Below are 18,085 nucleotides of genomic sequence, written 5' to 3'. Positions count from 1 at the left end.
AAAGATAAAATAGTCCCAAAAGATGTCCATCTGTTTCATAAGCCTGTTTTTCAAATCATTTTTCAAATGCATGTTTACTCATGTGCGCACGCAGTACATGAGCACTTAAAAGTACCCATCTTTCGCACATTAAGCTTAAAGTAATTTAACAAGCACCGGTTTTGAAATAGTATGGAATGGGGGCTCGTACGGTAAGTTTATTGTTGGACAGTTACCACTTACTGTATCTCTGTTTTGTGATGACTCAAATAATTCTACAGTCAGCAACCTACACAATTCTAGTGTGTCTCTGATAATAGTGCACAAACCTGAATTGAATTAGTGATCTCTAGACTTTAAGGTACATTCAGCTCTGCGTCCTATATAGAAGAGGGATACGCTGTGTTGTACCAAGCAGTTTTTGACCACTGTTCTCTGGTGGATCTGGCTTCACTTTTACTGTATTATTATTCTATTCTGTGTGCTATTTTGTACTGTTTTATCTGGTCCAACACACACAGTGCTGTTTGGGGCAGTGTTGACTTTCACTCTGCGCCTCTGCAGGCTCTGTCTCTGAAGGAGGCCGAAAAGGCAGTTCTCGCTGAAAAGCTGGCCAGTGCCCAGCAGGAGCAGGTCAACGTCACTATGGAGATGGAGCGTGTGCGGAGAGAGGCCCTGAGCCGCCAGGAACAAGACAAGGTGAGCGGTTTTTAGAATCACACTTTAAATGAACCTCACAATAATATAGCAAGCCCTTCTTTACAATTGGTTGTGCAGTCAGCAACGTTAAACACCCTTTTAAAAGTATCAAATGATTTAACTTGCTGAAGTGTTTTATAGCAGCTCAAGGGAGACTGTCCTCTCTCTGCCAGCATTGAATGTTTGATTCCAGTTAGTTGTTCAATTCTCGTTAGGATTTTTGAGCTGTAAAAATCAAAATAAGACTTTTGGATCAGCAAGTTCTTTAGCTTTCCACAGCGTAAAAAATAGTGAGTGCAGCCATATTGACAACTACACAAGAGATACAGAACAATGTGAGAGCCTTGCACTTTTGTTCAGATGTGAAATAAGTTCAATTTTTCTCCTCCCTGTTTTGTTTTGTTTTTTTCCACCACAGGACACCATCAATGGGCTGAACTCCGAGCTGCGGGCTCTGCGTACGCAGTTTGAGGAGGCCCTGGGCTCTCACGAGGACGAGGTGCGCCGCCTGAATGAGAGGATAAAGGAGCTGGCACAGGAGAGAGAGGAGGCCCTACAAGAGGTCAGCCCCCCCCCCCACATTCCTCCCAGGCCGAGCAGTGCACAGCACGCTGCTCCCACTGTTCAATTTGTGCAGCACGGCTGCTCCTCACACTGGGCTGACCGGCACGGCTCTGTCACATAGAAATGATTCAGACGCCTTCGGCCGCACCCCCGGTTCAGTTTGACACCTCCCTGCTCAGGCCCGCCGGTCCTGTCCGGAGGAAGTCGGGATTTCGGACAGGCTTTTGGCTTTGCGCTGCACGGAGGAATCGAGGGCCGTGTGGTGCGTTAGGAAAACAGCACGCGCCGCGCTCGCCGAGATGGATATGAGGCTCGCTGGCCTTGAAGGAAGGTGAAAGGCTTTGTTCCGTGGAAGGAAGTTTTCACAGCCCGCGGGGGAAGGTACCTAGGCCCCCGGTGTCCCCTCGGCTCTTTTGCGCTCTTGCCAGAAACGTCGGTTTGTTTGTTTCCCATCGGGTGGCATCTCTGAGAAAGCGCAGCGTCGGGGAGGAGGATGGGGGTTGTCACAAGATAGATGGACAAGAGGGGTGAAGCCGGGGTAGCAGGCAATTTAACATGACAGGCTGTTTACATTGGCAGGGCACGCCTGCTGTAACAGTGCTGTGAGGCCAGTCAGAGTCCAGTTTGTACCAATTAGTACCAGTGCCGGGGAGAGCAATTTAGCATGACGCCATGTTTACATTGGCACGGGCTCTCCGGTTTAGCACCATCAGGATGCCACCAGCTGCAGACCGCAGTGGGTGGCGGGGCGAGATCGGAGAGTCAAATTTCCTCCCCCAAGACAAAAGTTCAAGGATTCTGCAGCTCCCCCCATCCCTCCCTGTTCTTCAACATGCTGATGATAGACATTCAGTGTAGAGATGCACAGATGTTACTGCAGAGACAAAATAGTCTTAAGAGACTCATCTCTGGCTTAACACGATGTGTTACTCCTCTGATTGGATAAATAACATACCGTTGTTATTTCATAATCTTTGATGTTTTCTCAAGAGTGGATTCAGAAAACTTTTTTTCATTTTTCTTCTTCTGTGATTGTTCCAATTATGGTGTTTCACACTTTTCATCCCCGACTTTGGATAACAGCAGTTTTGATTCTGAACACAGTTCATACATTACAAGTAGTTCATGTTTGTTCTATAACTATCATGTGTTGGTTAGTTTAAACCGGATTAAACCAGAATCCCACACATGTGTGATACCAGTGACCTGCTTTTCCATGGTTGTTGGGATTCTCACTGTTACGTAAATAGGAAAAAAATACAATAACTTTCTAGAGTATTTCAATAAAATGAAATACATTTTTATATTTCATCAGCCACATCTACTAAAAATGCATTTTAGCAGATATGAAAACAATACCCATCCTAGAGACAAAGCCCATGAATCGAACCCTGAATCGAACCATGAACCGAACCACTTTACCTTATCTAAGTGACCTTATTTCTAGTACCTTTCCTCAGCAATAGTTCCCAGCAGCCCTAGAGACAGGGAGGAGAACACTGTAACATAAGATCTGTGCACAAAAAGCAATAAACTACATACAGTGAAACCTGTTGTGAAGTCTAGAGGTAGAGCTAACATGTAGCTTCTTCTGCTGTAACATACCCACAGGCAGCAGCATTACTCACTTGTAACCCGGTCTTGTTAAATCAAAGAAGCTAAGCAAGCTAGCAAAGCTTGACACGGTCAATTCTAGGATAAGAGACCTCTAAGGAAAGCCAGGATACTGTTAAAAAGTGGGTTTGGTGGACCAGTAGGTGTCACTCTTCTCTCTGGACCAGAATTTCCTAACCAATGCCTCAGTATGATGACAGCGTGCTATATGAGGAGCTGGTGCTGTCCTATGAATGAGATGTTAAACCCGTCTGTGGTTCGGCCTGCCTGGTCCTTAAAGACCCCATGTCCCTATTCATAAGAGTAGGGGTGTTAACTCTGGTGATAGATTCCTCTTGTACAATCTGTCCTTCCTGACATTTCTGCTTAATTCAGTTGCTAAAACAATTTTTCAATGAAAAAAAAAATGTATAGCCACTCTCGATATGTCGTTTTGTCAGACATCACCCACACTTCAGAGATGGATGAAGTGTGTTTTCTACTATGTTTGAGAGCACTTTGGTATTCCATGGAATGAAAAGCACTGTATATATGTAATTGATTATTATTAATAATAATATTAAAGACTCAAAAAGAGACAGGGATCCTATCGAGTGCCTGGGAAAGGCAGTGTGGGTTTGGATATCCTGGTAAGCGGTCTGTGTGTCCTCTCTTAACCACATTTTGGCAAAGGCTCTGCTTTTGATTATTTTAATAATTTCCAGTTCAATGTGTTTTTGTCAGACCATGGCAGACCAGGGCAGTCAATGGTAAGCAACAGCTCTTCATTATATTGAATAAAAACTAAGGTTAACCCTTGAATAAATAATCTTGTGCTAAAGTGTTTATTTTCTCCTGCACAGCAGCGAGAAGCTGATTTTTCTGTGAACGTTGGGAAAAAAACAGTGCTGGTTGAAGTGGTATCTTTTAATCTATAAAGAACAATGCCACATTTTTTATTCTCTAATGTTCTGGCTAGAAAAATATAAAGCCAGGTTTGTTGGAACTATGCAGGCTTGTTTTTCTCACATGAAAATTTATAGGCGAGAAGAAGCATCTTGTGTGGCCCCCACACGAGATCACTTTACTCGGCTCTTCTGCAGAGCAGACTTTATCACCGTAGCCCAGTGGGGACTCTCCACATGAGACTGCTGTGAACTGCTCTTGGACAACCTTCATGTGTTCAGATTAAAAAACTGAAGGAACCTTCCCTGGAGTGAGTGCATGCATGTCTGTGTGCCCTGCGATGGGCTGGTGTCCGGTCCAGGGTGTATCCCACCTTGCGCCCTGGGATAGGCTCTGGGCTACTGAGACCCTGGAGTGGATAACCAGTGAAGTGATGTGATCTTCCTGGCTCTGCACAAAATCGTTCTGGCTTTTATCTGGTTTTATCACAGTGCTGACCAACCTTACCTCATTTTCTGCCATGTAAAAAATCCCGCACTTTCCTAAGTTTGTCAGATATATTTCTACATACATAAAAAAGTCACTTTCTGTTTTGAGAGTAAAAATGATGAGGCGGTCTACATCAAGAACATGCCCCGGCTCCAGAGGGACTTGCTGTATTCCGTAGTCCAAATCAGGGATGTGCAGCGTCAGCCCTCTAGCACTGCAGGCTACTGATTAAGTGACGATGAGTTAACTTTTGATCTGCTTAAATGAGTCTGATTGAGCAAATGAAATCAGATGTGGAACGAAAATCCAGCTGAGGACCTGCAGGCTCTCGAGCATTACCCTTCCCTCGTCCCAAAAACATTTAACTGGCTGTGGAAGTGTTTCCGTCTGTTTTACACAGTGAGGTGCCTTGAATGGCGGGTGTTTACCTGCTTCAGCGCCGTGAGGAAGAAAGAGGTGAGAACGAGTGGGCCTTCCTCTGTCTCGGGCAGGTGGAGCGCCTGAAGGCAGAGCTGCAGGCGGCGGAAGAAGGGCGCGACAGCGGGCGCAGGGAGCTGATTGAGCTGCACCGCGAGCTGCGGGAGTGCGCCCAGGAGCGGGACGCCCAGCGCAAGGAGGTCCTGGAGCTGCGGCGGGCCCTGGCGGATGAGACCCGGGAAAAGGAGGCAATCCTGAACTCCAATCAAGAGCTGAGGAGCGCGGTCAAGATGGCAGAGAGTGACAGGAACAGGTACCGCACACTGCTAACGCTTGGACATGTGCACTTCAAGATTGGAAATGAATCCCAAACTGGCAACTAATGGCTCCTTAATCTTAAAGAAGATTGCAATTCAATCTTTGGTTTTGGATTGTGATTGAGCCTAATCCTCTTTTGTTCATTAGCTTTCTAATAAAAATGGATTTGGTTGGCCAGTTGATAGACCAGATCAGATGAGATGATAGAATCAGATGGATGCTCTTCCGTCTTCTCTTATGCACGGACACTACCGGTGAGCGGAAAATAGAATTAAGCATATTGTTCTGAAAAGAAAGAAAGAGGGGGAAAGCTCTGGAAAACACACTTCAAAAGATACCATCCAAAGATACCATTTATGAAATCAAGAAGATGCCTTTGCGGTTTGGCCCAGCCAGGAGTTGTTTTCACAGCTGGGCAAGATTTTCGTTGACAATTTTCCTTGCCCTTGTGTACAAGAGCTCAGTGGCCCTCGGCATGTTTCAGAGGCGACCCACATGAAATATAGACAGTGCAGGGTTTTCTCACTGTAGAAGACTGAGGCGTAGAGGAGTTTGCCGCCGTCTAGAGAGTGGCACTGTGTATGCTCTCGGGTCTGTGAGACTGTAATGGAGACCCCAGCAGGGGCACAACTGAACTTTCAGCGTTACAGGGCTGTAGACCTCGGCGTGTGATGGAGCATCAGCGTGTTTGTCTCTCGGCAGTCTGAGGCGGGCCAATGAGGAGAAGGAGCAGAAGCTGGCAGTGCTGGAGGAGTGCAAAGCCTCCCTCCAGCAGGAGGCAGCGGAGCTGAGGAGCAGCCTGCGAGAGTTGGAGAGGTCACGGCTGCAAGCCCGGCGGGAGCTTCAGGACCTGCGCAGACAGGTGAAAAAGGACCTGAAGGGTTTGTGCTTAGAAAACGACGGAACGATTTCATAAGCACTTTGCGAGCGATCAACAAAAAGAACGTTTCACCGAGTTCAAGCCCGTTACTGCTTGAAAACGAAAGAAATGTTCCGGGATATGGCTTTCCGAGGAATTTAGAAATACTTACATAGAGAGCACTTTTATCCCTATCAAAATAAAACTTCTAGTCCAAGGCTCTGTCTTTCTCTGTTGGAACAGGTGTTCTGTCTCCATACCACAGCTCCACTTCCCCCTCTCACAGCTCCTGACTGTCTCTCCGTAATCACCTGTCACACCCTTACACCTCCATGTCTCCCTCCCTTTCTCTTTCCCTTCCCCGCTGACACCACACCTCTCTCTCCCTTCGGCATGCAGGTGAAGACCCTTGACAGTGAGAATGTGCAGCGCCGCAAGGAACTCGACGAGCTGCGGGCTCGCGTGGCTCAGGATGGGCAGAGAGAAGACGAGCTGCGACGCGAGATCTTTAGTCTGAAGCAGAGGATCCTGGAAGGCGAAGCCAGCAAGGAGGCGGAATTAAAAGAGGTATGCCTGGTTATCTCTCGGTAAGGATAAGCAAATTTTAAAGTTTTGGGTTCTGACAGCAAGCATACATGTCTGTCAATGGAAAATTTAGCACAATATGGTATCCTATAGTTGAGAAAAACTTAAGCATGGAAAAAGTGGGCATCCAAAGATTGGAATATCACGGCATTACTCTTCTTTCTATGTTCTGTAAAATGTTTTACTAGGGCAACCCTAAAAATGTTTATCACACAACTGAGGCACGGATTTTAAAATATAAACCCCTGTTGCAAGCTCTCATCCCATAATCAGAACAAGGTTTTTGATCTGAGTGACCTCATCTGAAGCTCGCCTCAACACGGTGTCCCAAGCTGTGTAAACAAGACGTTCTTCCGCTCAGGGCTGAGCTCGTGCTCTCTGCCCGTCCCTCCGGCTCTGCTCACTCTGTGCCCTGGCAGGTGGCTGGGCTGCAGCGCCGGGTGCTGGAGATGGAGACCCAGCAGAGGCTGCAGGCCGAGGAACTTGAGAGCCGCGCCAGGGAGCTGCAGGAGAGCGGGCGGCGACATAAGGAGAGCACTGAGCAGCAGGAAGGGGCGCGGCAGAGGGCAGAGGCCCGGCTGCAGGAGCTCACCCTGCGGCTCAGCGTGGCCGAGGGCAGGGCTCAGGAGCTGGAGGAGCAGCTGGGCCAGGCAGACTCGGCCAAGTGTGATCTCGAGCAGCGACTGACCAGCCTGTCGTCAATCCTGCGCCGTACCTTGGGCATCACCCGCACAGGGCGATCACAGACCCCAGGGGCACATGGGCGCAGCCCCTCACCCAGAAGGAGCCTGTCACCAATGAAAGGTTAGGCATTGGTTTGCCTCGACCCATAAGCACATGTCACTCATGACTGCAGTGTCTTTACAGTGGCCAGCGAATGTTTTACAGGGCACTGCGGGTTATTAATGGTTGTTTGCTATCAGTTTGAACTGGTTAGATCAAGAATGGAAGACAGATACACTAAAATTGTCAAGAAGGGCACGCAGCATAGTTCATCAGTAAGAAGCTTGATCATATTTGCACTTTTTGCATCTGTCACTTTGTGTCTCTTGAGAAGGTGACAGTGGGGACGGCCTGCGCTGCTCCACACCTTGCCTCAGTGGCAGTGGGTCTCCTCTGCACTCCTGGGGAGGGGACACCGATCTGGACCTGGACATGGTAAAGGCAGCACTGCGTGACTTCATCCAAGAGCTAAGGGAGGCTCAGAGAGATCGGGTTAGTACAGCCTACAGGGACAACTGGTAGTGCTTTCTGTTCAAATCTTGCCATTGCCATTTGTCTGACATCTAGTGCCTTGTCAACATGTCACCCCTGTTGCTTCTGCGTCTCCTCTAACCCAACCCCCTTTGTTTTTTTAGATTTTTATTGAGAACTCACGCATTCGTTTTGTTTTGTGAATCTCCTCTGGATACAGCGTCGGGCACATCTGGAGTCAGATTTCACTGCTTGCATGAGAAGTATTGTTAAAAAGGCTTTGCCTGATTTGCAGGATGAAGCTCAGGTCCAAGTGCTCAATTTGTCCCGCAAGATCGGGGAGCTGGAGGGCGACCGGGACAGAACCAACAGCCGAGTACAGCAGCTGCAGAAATCTTTGGCTGAGCTGGAGGAAGGTGAGCGCCTTCCTACAGATGACAAACCTTTATGGCGTCGTGGGGAACTTCCCTTGGATGACTCAGAAGGTTCTTAAATGTGGCCGGGGGAGCGCTCTATTCATAGGTAAAACAAAATCAGTACAGTTATTAACATGGGCTGCTGTGCTGTCCCAGGGAAGCGGGGAGGTGACCAGCAGCTCAGCGCAGCTCAGACAGCCCTTGCTCTTCACGAGGAAGCCCAGCAGCGTGGGGACAGGGAGACGAAAGCCCTAGTAGAGAAGGTGGCCACACTGGAGCGTAGTCTTCAAGCCTCGGAGGGAGACAACAGGACCCTGCAGGTGGGCACTGGAGCGAAACACATTCCCATGATTTTCTTCCCTGTGGATGCATTTTTCTTCTTCAAACTGTGTGATGCTCCAAGGCAAGGGCATTACACACTCCCTTGACATGTTTGATTGGAAATGCAACACAGGAAATGTATAATTACAGTGGATGAAGTTCGGTTACTTTTACAGCTGTGCCCCTCCGATTATAACATTGGCAACTAATTGTGACTCGGTGGGGAGATTTTGTATAGACTCACATCCTGTGAATTTTGTCAGGTGGGTGTGTGATATTTGTCATGGGAGCTCTACGGGAGCTGGCGATCGGGTGTCTGGTCTTGGCAGGAGAAGCTGGCCCGAGCTCAGGCGGCAGAGAGCAGACTGGAAGGGGAGCGCCGGAGGCTGAAGGAGGCAGTCGAGGCCTCAGAGGCACGGGGCAGCCGACTGGAGATATCCCAGCGCACCCTGGAGGGGGAGCTGCAGCGGGCTCAGATGGCGGCCAGTGAACGGGAGGCAGAGGTGGCCACACTGCAGGAGAGACTGGCCGGGCTGCGCCAGGAGCTTGCCGAGAGCGAGGACCGGGGGGCGGCTCTCAGGGTTAATTCGGAGAGGCTGAGTGTGGCCCTGGCACGGGCCGAGGAAGGGGAGGGCCAGCTGAAGGACAAGGTGCAGAGCCTCTCGCGCGCTCTGAGCGACAGCAGCACCAGTGCCGGGGCACTGCAGGAGCACGTCGCCGAGCTCCAGAAAGCCCTGACGTCCAGCGAACAGGACCGCCGGGTGTTACAGGCAAGTCTCCCTGGAAGATGCAGAGCGCTGCCGAAATAAAATGTGTAGCTTTGGCACCGAGGCAAAGCAAGGAACAGACAAAATGCACAGAACAGATACAAATACAAACACATATGCATCTGTTTGGCCTCATGCAACATTCAGCTCCAGCAGATGGATAATAATTATACCACAGGTCCTGAAAAACGATGGTAAAATTGGACATGTATATTATTTTGTTGTGTTCCCGGTGCAGAACCAGGGCTCTGTATAGTCGCAAAATCCTCTGCTCCCTAATTGCCACAGACGAAGTGAGTAGGCTGGCAGACTATTTTGTAGGCAAGATGATTCAGGTTACTGACTGTCAGAGGTGCCTGGCAGATAATCTTGTTGGTGTATCAAGTCCAAACGTCATTATTGATCATGAATTTTAAAGGCATTTTGAAAATGAATACTATAACTGGCTTATTCAGCTATTTGTAAACAGTGTGCCAAAACTTAAAATAAATGTCTCCCTTAAGCCACTACTATTAGGTTAGGGCCAGTGCTGTGTTTTTTATGTGGAAAGATGCTGACTTTTTTGATTTGTCTAAAAATTGATCCTCCTGTTATTTATTTATTGAAATTCCTAACTATAATGAATTATGTTATTTATATTTCTGCTGCTTAATTTATCTTAATGCACCAGTACTGTCGTTTTTTTATTTACCTCTGATCCAATTATTTCCCTAAAGGAACCCTGTGACTTGGCAATAAAATCTTTAAGCTAGCTCATTAATTTTCCAAAGGCTCCTCAAGAGGGCTCTTAAGGCTCAGAGACCGGGGCTGAATTGAATGATGCTGTGTAAACAAAAACTGCCTATACAGGACTTTATAAATCTGTTCACGTAAGAAAAATGTCAGATGATGCCAATAAAAGAAATATTAACTTCTTCTCACATTTGTTAAGGTGTGACACAGTGGTCTATGCCCAGTTATCCTGATTTGGCACTTTTTTTAGGAGCGTCTGGATTCTGCGAGGGAGTCCCTCTCGGAGTGTAAGAGGCAAAACCATGTGCTGACAGAGAGGGTCCAGAGCCTGCAGCGTGCCCAGGAAGAGACGGCGTTGAGGAGCCGAGATCTGGAGAGCCAGGCCAGGAGCCTGCAGGAGGTCAGAAGGAAGGGGGTGATCTAACAGACAGCTCCAAACACTGCACTATCATACCCTGGGAGAACAGTGGGGAAAAAAAATAATTTGCTTGACAGGGTATAGTGAAACACAGAGAGAGTAGAGAGAGGGAAAATGGAGAAGGAAAGGATGGTGAGGTGAGGTTGGGAGGGAGAGGCAATGAGAGGGAGGAAACAGCGATGTGGGAGGGCTTGCGATGGAGAATCACGGCATTGACAGCTGCTCTCTGTGATGGCCGGGCCCACAGACTCTGCGCCAGAAACAGGGCAGTGAGCAGGAGGCTCTGGATGGTTCTCGGCAGCTACGGGAGGAGAGACAGTCCCTACAGGAGAGGGTGAATGCCCTGCAGCACGCTGTTGAGCACCTGGAGAGCAAGCGGAATGAACTGGAGAGAGCCGTCGCCCGGCTGGACAAAGAAAAGGCCTCCCTGAGACGGGCGCTGGACAAGGTGACTTTTTAGCTCAGAAGTTTGCTTTAAATGCTTACATGTGCTCTAGGCCTTCTAATTCTTTGTCCTGCATGGTTCTGGGTATCCATGTTAGATTCATTTTGACCCACGCACTGCCTTGAAACGGAGTTGTGGTTTTCAATGGCAGGTGGAGCTGGAGAAACTGAAGCAAGAGGAGGAAACTGTACGTCTGGGACGTGAGAAGGAACAGCTGGACCACACCATGAGCAGCATGGAGCAGGAGTTGGCTGATCTACAGGCAGAGATCGAGCAGCTTCAGGTCAGATCTAGTGGAATAACCTGACCTCACCGAGACATCATTTTCTAGATACCATCTGTTTATTTTGTCAAAATGATGCAAGCAGTGTGAATTATTAAATCTAATTCTTAATCCACTCTAAATTATTTACGTTTAGTTTTGATCTGTATCTGTCCAAAGAGTAATAAGAATTATTTCCTTTAAATGCAATGGCTGGTAACTGGTGTTTAAATTCAGTAAAATTGGGTACAATTAAAAGTCTGTAAGCTACTGTAGTGTGGTGCTACTGTACTGTGGTGTTTTTAAAGTAATTGTATTAAGGAATAAAGCCTTACCATAATAACTGTAGATTTAACCTCACATATGCAGTACTGTGGAATGTAATGTAAGTTAAAATAATAGAGATAATAGGACGCGGTGGAAGGGGTTACAGTCAGTTCATCCTGTCGTCCCCACTGACGAGGCAGCTCTGGCCCCAGGCACAGATCTCCCAGCTGGAACGGGCACATGCACAGCGCCTCCTGGAGGTCACAGGCCGCCACAGGCAGGAGATGGAGCTGGAGACCGAGAGGCTCCGAGGGGCCCAGCAGCAGGCCGAGAGAGCCCTGGAGACCCGGGAGAGGGCCCATCGCCAGAGAGTGAAGGGCCTGGAGGAGCAGGTGAGCTCCCTTGCGCAGTGAGGAACGGGGGCAGGGACAGGAAGCGAGCAGGTCTCTTCACTCAGGCTGTGATTGTAGCGGAATTCCAGACTGAGCTGGAAGCACACACTCTTAAAAAGTACAAAATGAGACCTACAGCTATCAAGACTGGTGTTTAAAAAACTAGTAAACCTTTTATTTCTGTCCATACAGCATTTTTAAAGTTGTTATGTTCTCAGCATTGAATAAAAGTTGAATACAGGACTATTAGTAATATTGATCCCCATATCCGCCTCATTCCTTCGAAAATCAGCACTTGCTGAGGGGATGAAAGATCTTGTGTGTTTTCCACTTGACATTTAATTGACTAGTACAGGTAATGGAGAAGCACATTCTGCTTGTGTTAAAGAGGAAAGAAATGGGAGTTTTGTGGAAAGCTAAAGAGGTGAGCCAGGCCTTTATGAAAAGGTTGGGAAACAGTATAGAGGCTGTGTAAAGCACTGCTGTCTGTGGGCAGTCTGAGCCCAGAGAGATAAATGTTCTGAGGTTCTCGGGACTGGTTTTCTCCCCTTCCAGGTGGCGACACTGAAGGAACAGCTGGAACAGGAGATGAGACGTCGACAGGCCTATGTCAATCAGATGCTCAGACCTGCAGTATAGCCTGACACAGGCAAACTTTGGCCCCTGGAAGGCTGAAAAGCAATTCTTTCCAACAGCTTCAAAACCCATCTGGAAGCATCCTAGACCATTTATTTTTATACCATTTGCTCAACATCTATGATCTTGTGCAAGGGCCATTCACGGATGGAAAGAATTGTAAACTGCAGATACATAGCCATACTGTATATTAAAAACCACAGGAACTGGTTGATCTCAGGGACAACTGTGGTTTGGAGTCAATGAATATCTATGTGTGTTCATATCTGTTTCTCTCTTCATCAACATAAGTAACTGACATGCTCCAAATATTTACATTCCATGGATTTTAGAAAATAGAATAGTACACGACCATATCCCTCTCAATATTTTGGGATATTTGTCTGTATACTCCTCACACGCGATTTGACCGAGGAGATATTCAAGTGGAATTAATTAAAAGTTATAGTGAAATCTTTTAAATTAATTAGTGAGTTATACACTCTGATCATTCTAAATTATGTTAACAAAAATGAGCTATGATGTCCAATGTGTTGTGTTCTGTGTGATGTTCAAAATAAGTATGTATCCCAGAGACATAAATCAACTGGTAATTAAGATTTTAATTCAAAAACTGCTGCTTATCAGCACGAGACAAACTGTGAGAATTGTGAGGATTATATCTAACTTTGGGAACTTAAATTAAAATTCATCTCCTAACTACTTTATTGCTGAAAGTTTACCCTTTCCAATACTGCATTTGCAAATACTTACATTTCAAATGACACAGCTACTGATCTTAGATATAACTGTCCTTATTGTTTGACTTTTAAATTTCATTAGAAGTATATATATTTCCCACAACAATGTTGTAACTGTGGAATTTCCTATATAGATACTACCTCCTTAAGATTTTTGCTACATTTTAACATTTATCCTTAAAAGAATTTCTGTCAATTTTCAGACAGCCTTTGTGTGATTGTTTTACATCATGAAAGTTAGGATCATGAATTATACGAATTTGTAATAATGTTTAATTTGTCATGCAAACGAGCCTTTCAATTAAGTTTTTAAAATAAAAATGAAAAGATATGGAAAAGCTCATATGGCAAGATGAAAAAATGGCAAAACCTGGCAGAGAAGAATAACTCCTAGGGGGCGTTTTCTTCATATTTTTTAACATAAAAGGATAGGCTATTCCTAAAACCTTCTGTTTTTTTTTTAAGACAGTAACCATCTCAGTGTACTTTTTTCCACATCAATGACAGGGTTTTGCTGGTATGGAAGCTACATTATCATGATGAGAGGCAATAACGTCTAACAGCCCTTTTCCATCATTTGCATATACTAAAAGTGATTCCTAAAAAATCTGACGACACCGAATGGCTTTTACTGGCATGGAAAGTACCACGTACTCTGCTGCTGGCAGTAATAGAATGAGCTTGTCAGTGGGAAACATATGCTATTTTAGAATTAGTGCATTCTGAGATATGCCTATCGTCAAGATTTTTGGAAGATCTGACGTGTCTGCTGCTCTCAGTGACAACCTATACCTGTTATAGATTTGGCTATTACAGTACATGTACATCTTTTTCAAATCATTGATCAGGTTAGTAATATTGCTTTTGATTCTAAATGCCATTTTGTTTACTTGTCATCATATAGCACATTACTACCTATTATTATTTCTTAACTAATTTTAGCCCAGTTTATATAATAGGTTCCATTTTAGTTGCATAGATAATCCTGAAGTGTATTGGTGAATTGTACCCAATCCACCTTTACTCCCAGATGTGGCTCCTGTACTATGACTTTGTTTTACTTTTACTTTCTGGTCTGATTATTCTTTATCCTTTTGGCACAAAGAGTTATGAATGTCTGGAGCAAACTACCGAACCACAGCTGAATTGTTCTTTCCATAGTTATTGGGATAAATCCTCCAATCACTTAGCTAATATATAGCAACCAAATTCGCATCTCAGCACAGACTGCAAAATATAGTGCCTTTTACTGATAATTTAGCCATTTTTACCTAGGCTCCTCTCTCAGAATAATATGTTATTAAGTGGAGACTTTCAGCTTCCATTGCCTCTGTGTCATCTAAATTTGAATTCCACACGCCATGACCACAGCACATTTTACCATCGCCTACTGTATATCATCAGACTGGTCACTTTTGCTTGTGTACTGACGTTTATGGGTTGCTTTGACACTTGCCTGTAATTTTCCATCATTTTTAACATCTCAGTACAACATGACCATCAAATTATTTATCCAGACAGTGGTTCTATGAATGAGGGTAAAAAAGTGTTTTTGATGAGGGTATGTGAACACACAATGGATGAATAACCCTCCAAGTGTTAGAATAAAATGAACAGTGCAGTAAAAAACATAGAATTATTGCTCAGAAGATCTAAAAAGGGAAAAGGCTAATCAAAGAGATCTAATTAAACAATCTTGAAGACAAAAGAAAGAATTGTAGTATACTATAAAAGTATGGGTCTATTGACATGTTCCCATTATAGTCAACCAACATAACATCATTTAACTGTCTCTTTTCCCAAAACACAGATCACCTCAGGAGATGACACTTTGAAGATTCTGTACACCAGGAGTCATACTTTTCCTCAGCAGTAATAAATAACACAGTAAATCTAAATTAAGATAACTATGCTGATTTAGTTTTGATCTAGAATTTTGCTTTTTCTTTCTCCAGTCCGGTGGTGCAGGATTTGGGGCTTTAATGTTTTCTTTTGGTACGAATCAATGAAATTTGCACAAAATAAAGATCATGCCACACAAACCGCTCAGGTGGATTTTCTAAAAATCGGTCATTTTGTAACAGTGTCTTTAAAGAGATCAGAGTTGGGTCTCTAAAGATGGTTAGGAAAGTAACTTCAACAAGAAAATACAACAGGTTTCTCATTTCTTCAAATGAATGTTAGCTGAATTGTTCTTTTTAGTGACTTAACACTGGAATGTTATTTACTTGCCATCATTTCGGCTATCATATCTGTCACTGTTTGTGCCATGGCAAGATTAAGTTGTATATGAATAATTCATTTACCGACTAAATCAGAAATTAAGAATGTTTTGATAGGTCTTGTGAGGATATTCATGGATGATTATACCATCCTTTATTTTTCAACACTTATCACCCATGTCATATCAATGCATTATATGTATGAGTGCATTCGGATTAATTGCATATATTAAAGGCTCTAATTTTCTGGTGATTATCTTCAAGATACATCTCTTTACAGCAGGTGTGGTTTGAGTTTTTCTCTGAGTCTTTGGGGTTGTCTTCTCAAGAAGCTTTCTTCTTTGTAGTCAGACACTTCTGCAAGTCTCCTTGTCACCAGTTTTCTTTAAATGCTCTACAAACTCCCTCTACTGCAAATATTGTTATTTTTGGAAGTACTGACAGTGTCAGGATTTATTCAAGTCAGCTTTGACTGCCTGAACTTTGTACCACCCTGTATGAACCTGTAAGATAGACACGGCTTATGAAAGGTTCTACTTCATGCTGATAATAATAATAATAATGTTTCTTTATTAGCCCTATACAATTTGTTGCATTAGGAATTCGTCTTTTCGCATACCCCAGCTTTTCTCCATGGAGACACAGACACACAGTCAGGGAGAGAAGCTTGGGGTCAGAGCGCAGGGTCTGCCATTGTACAGCACCCCTGGAGCAGTTGGGGTTAAGGGCCTTGCTCAGGGGCCCAATGGAGCAGGATTCCTCTGCTGGCCGTGGGATTTGAACCGGCAACCTTCCAGTCACAGGTGCAGATCCTTAGCCACAGATATTGAACCCCTTCATATATTTATACTTTATTAGGCATAATGAACTGCAGAATTTCAAAGATATCAAAGATATGTAAGTTTTACTCACTTATGTGGGCTTTAATTTAGATCACTAGCATCAGAACTGTCTTCTATTATAAAAGTATTAAATTTGATTTTACTGGCCTGCTATAATTTCATTCATTTGCTTTTTAATACATAGCTATGTTACGTTTCTGCATTGTTACCACAATGCTGCCTTGTTTGAGCCTGGACTGTTTAGGTTGTCCCATCAAGTCAAGGGTTAAGATTTGGGGGAGGGAGTCTTGTCAGGGTTTTTCTTTAAAGCAGCCCTATGATTATCATAACTCCGCCCAGTAACTATCCAGTTACTGGCCTCCCTTCTGTGATTGGCCGTGATTCATAATTATGCAAAATAGCGAATCCCTGGAGGGGTGGTGCTGGGACTGAAAGAACTCTTTTGGCAGGCAGAATAGAGCTTTTATTGAGGATATTTCTAAGCTAACCATCAGGGACCAAATAGCTGGATTGTAAAAATTTTCAGAGCTGAATCGCTCTGCTCTTTTTTTTCTCATTCTTTCTTTCCTCTCCTTTTTCTAAGATTCTGAAAGCTGCAAAGCACACTGAACCAACAGAATGCCAGGAATCTGCCCCCCAGTCTCGGATTATCAGCCCCAGTAAACAGGGGAAACGCTCAAAAAGCAAAGGAAAAAAAAAGCTAGAAGGTGCTAAAGGGCAGCTGTTAAGGTGGTTAAGACCGTAGTCCTCTCAGTACCCCGAATTTGCACACACCCCTTTTCCCCTCCCCCTGAACCCCAAGAACTTGCAAATCATCTGAACCCTCAACACAGAGCTATGGAGATGGGGCTGGGAGCCCTCGTACCCTGGCTCTGCACTTTGCTCTCTCTGGATTTGCTGGCTGTCGTGGAGTTAGCTGTACCTCTCCGGGACTTCTACCCCTTCGGACAAGACCATGGGGACACCCAGACGATGAAGCAAGATGATGGGGGATCTGGGCTGGTGGAAATCTCTGTAGCCTTCCCTTTCTTTGGAGACAGACACACGGGGCTCTATGTGAGTAACACATACTGCATTACTTCTGCTAGTATTTGTAACATTTTGTTTTCAGGGGACTTAGAGTATGGATGTCATTATACCTTATAACCCCTGCATCCCAGAAAACCCCCTTTCAGAAGAAGGGAATTGCTTCAGGTGTGCTTCAGTGTTACAGGTTTGTTAGCTTCACAAATGTTGATTTTGCCATTCACTGTAGTCGAGCAGAAGATAATAGCAAGTAAATTGTTGTTTACTTTGCAAAACGTATGCTAGTTGTGGTCCAAATCAATTACTTTTTAGACAATTACTTATGAAAATGGTCTTTGCACTAGATACCAGGTCTGTAACTCGTTTGTGTTCCCTTGCGAGTTTAAGATGTGAACTTCACTGAGAAACATGCCTATTCAGTAAGACCTGAGGTGGTAAATCTCATTGCAATTTTTAGCAGAGAGGAAGAACAGAGCTTATCTGCTCTCAGCTGGGGCAGGATAAAGTACAGTGAAACGTCTAATAGGAACAAACTGCTGAGAAGATGAAGGTTCTTCACTGTTGTGTCTAGACAATCCAACTTTGTAAATATGTGTACAACCAAAAGTGTGAGTTTTATGGCAGCAATAAATCTGGAAAATTCATGAACTGATAAAGAGTTGTTAAGCAAAAGGAAGTATCGTCATAATGTACATCCTAATTCTGTATATTTAATTGACAAGAAAAACATAAAGTTACATTGTCTGAAATATTCTTGTATACTTTGACACTGGAAAGCACTCAACACTTTTTTTTTACTTTTTCAATGTATTTTTTATATTCGAAATCAGGATTTATTGCAATACAAAATTGGAAGCTACAATCCCTGTACCAATATGGGATGGTTGAGTAAAAGACCATACTTTCCTCCAAACCACACACTGTGTCAGAGCCATCAAATATTTTTCACAAAACAAGTCCTAGGATGTCTGGGGTGCTGAAACTCCATCCAATTAC

At 44.6% G+C, this 18,085-nt stretch overlaps 2 protein-coding genes across 6 annotated transcripts in view; both read left to right on the top strand.

Moving 5' to 3' along the window:
• crocc2 (ciliary rootlet coiled-coil, rootletin family member 2) overlaps window positions 1-12,502 on the top strand; it is a 40,284-nt gene extending 27,782 nt beyond the window's left edge. Inside the window, exons 22-36 of one of the 2 annotated variants that reach the window (XM_006637742.3) lie at window positions 544-678; window positions 1,097-1,240; window positions 4,722-4,960; window positions 5,668-5,827; window positions 6,224-6,391; window positions 6,829-7,213; window positions 7,467-7,624; window positions 7,899-8,019; window positions 8,176-8,339; window positions 8,670-9,110; window positions 10,090-10,239; window positions 10,505-10,705; window positions 10,854-10,985; window positions 11,444-11,623; window positions 12,179-12,502. In XM_006637742.3, coding sequence (XP_006637805.2) covers window positions 544-678; window positions 1,097-1,240; window positions 4,722-4,960; window positions 5,668-5,827; window positions 6,224-6,391; window positions 6,829-7,213; window positions 7,467-7,624; window positions 7,899-8,019; window positions 8,176-8,339; window positions 8,670-9,110; window positions 10,090-10,239; window positions 10,505-10,705; window positions 10,854-10,985; window positions 11,444-11,623; window positions 12,179-12,262 — 2,862 coding nt within the window. In that variant the 3' untranslated portion in view covers window positions 12,263-12,502. Of the gene's footprint in view, window positions 1-543; window positions 679-1,096; window positions 1,241-4,721; window positions 4,961-5,667; window positions 5,828-6,223; window positions 6,392-6,828; window positions 7,214-7,466; window positions 7,625-7,898; window positions 8,020-8,175; window positions 8,340-8,669; window positions 9,111-10,089; window positions 10,240-10,504; window positions 10,706-10,853; window positions 10,986-11,431; window positions 11,624-12,178 lie in introns of both variants that reach the window. The other variant, XM_015361351.2, reaches the window with a different exon arrangement.
• Window positions 12,503-16,531: 4,029 nt separating this feature from the next.
• Window positions 16,532-18,085, top strand: part of sned1 (sushi, nidogen and EGF-like domains 1) — a 41,788-nt gene continuing 40,234 nt past the window's right edge. For all 4 annotated transcript variants that reach the window (XM_015361368.2, XM_069197539.1, XM_015361367.2 and 1 more), the window contains exon 1: window positions 16,532-17,119. In XM_015361368.2, coding sequence (XP_015216854.2) covers window positions 16,901-17,119 — 219 coding nt within the window. In that variant the 5' untranslated portion in view covers window positions 16,532-16,900. The remainder of the gene's footprint in view (window positions 17,120-18,085) is intronic.

The sequence above is a fragment of the Lepisosteus oculatus genome, chromosome 13 (genome assembly GCF_040954835.1).
Source record: "Lepisosteus oculatus isolate fLepOcu1 chromosome 13, fLepOcu1.hap2, whole genome shotgun sequence".
Lineage (NCBI taxonomy): Eukaryota > Metazoa > Chordata > Actinopteri > Semionotiformes > Lepisosteidae > Lepisosteus > Lepisosteus oculatus.
Note: the sequence above shows the minus strand (reverse complement) of the source record. Positions and strands in the feature narration are given on the sequence as shown.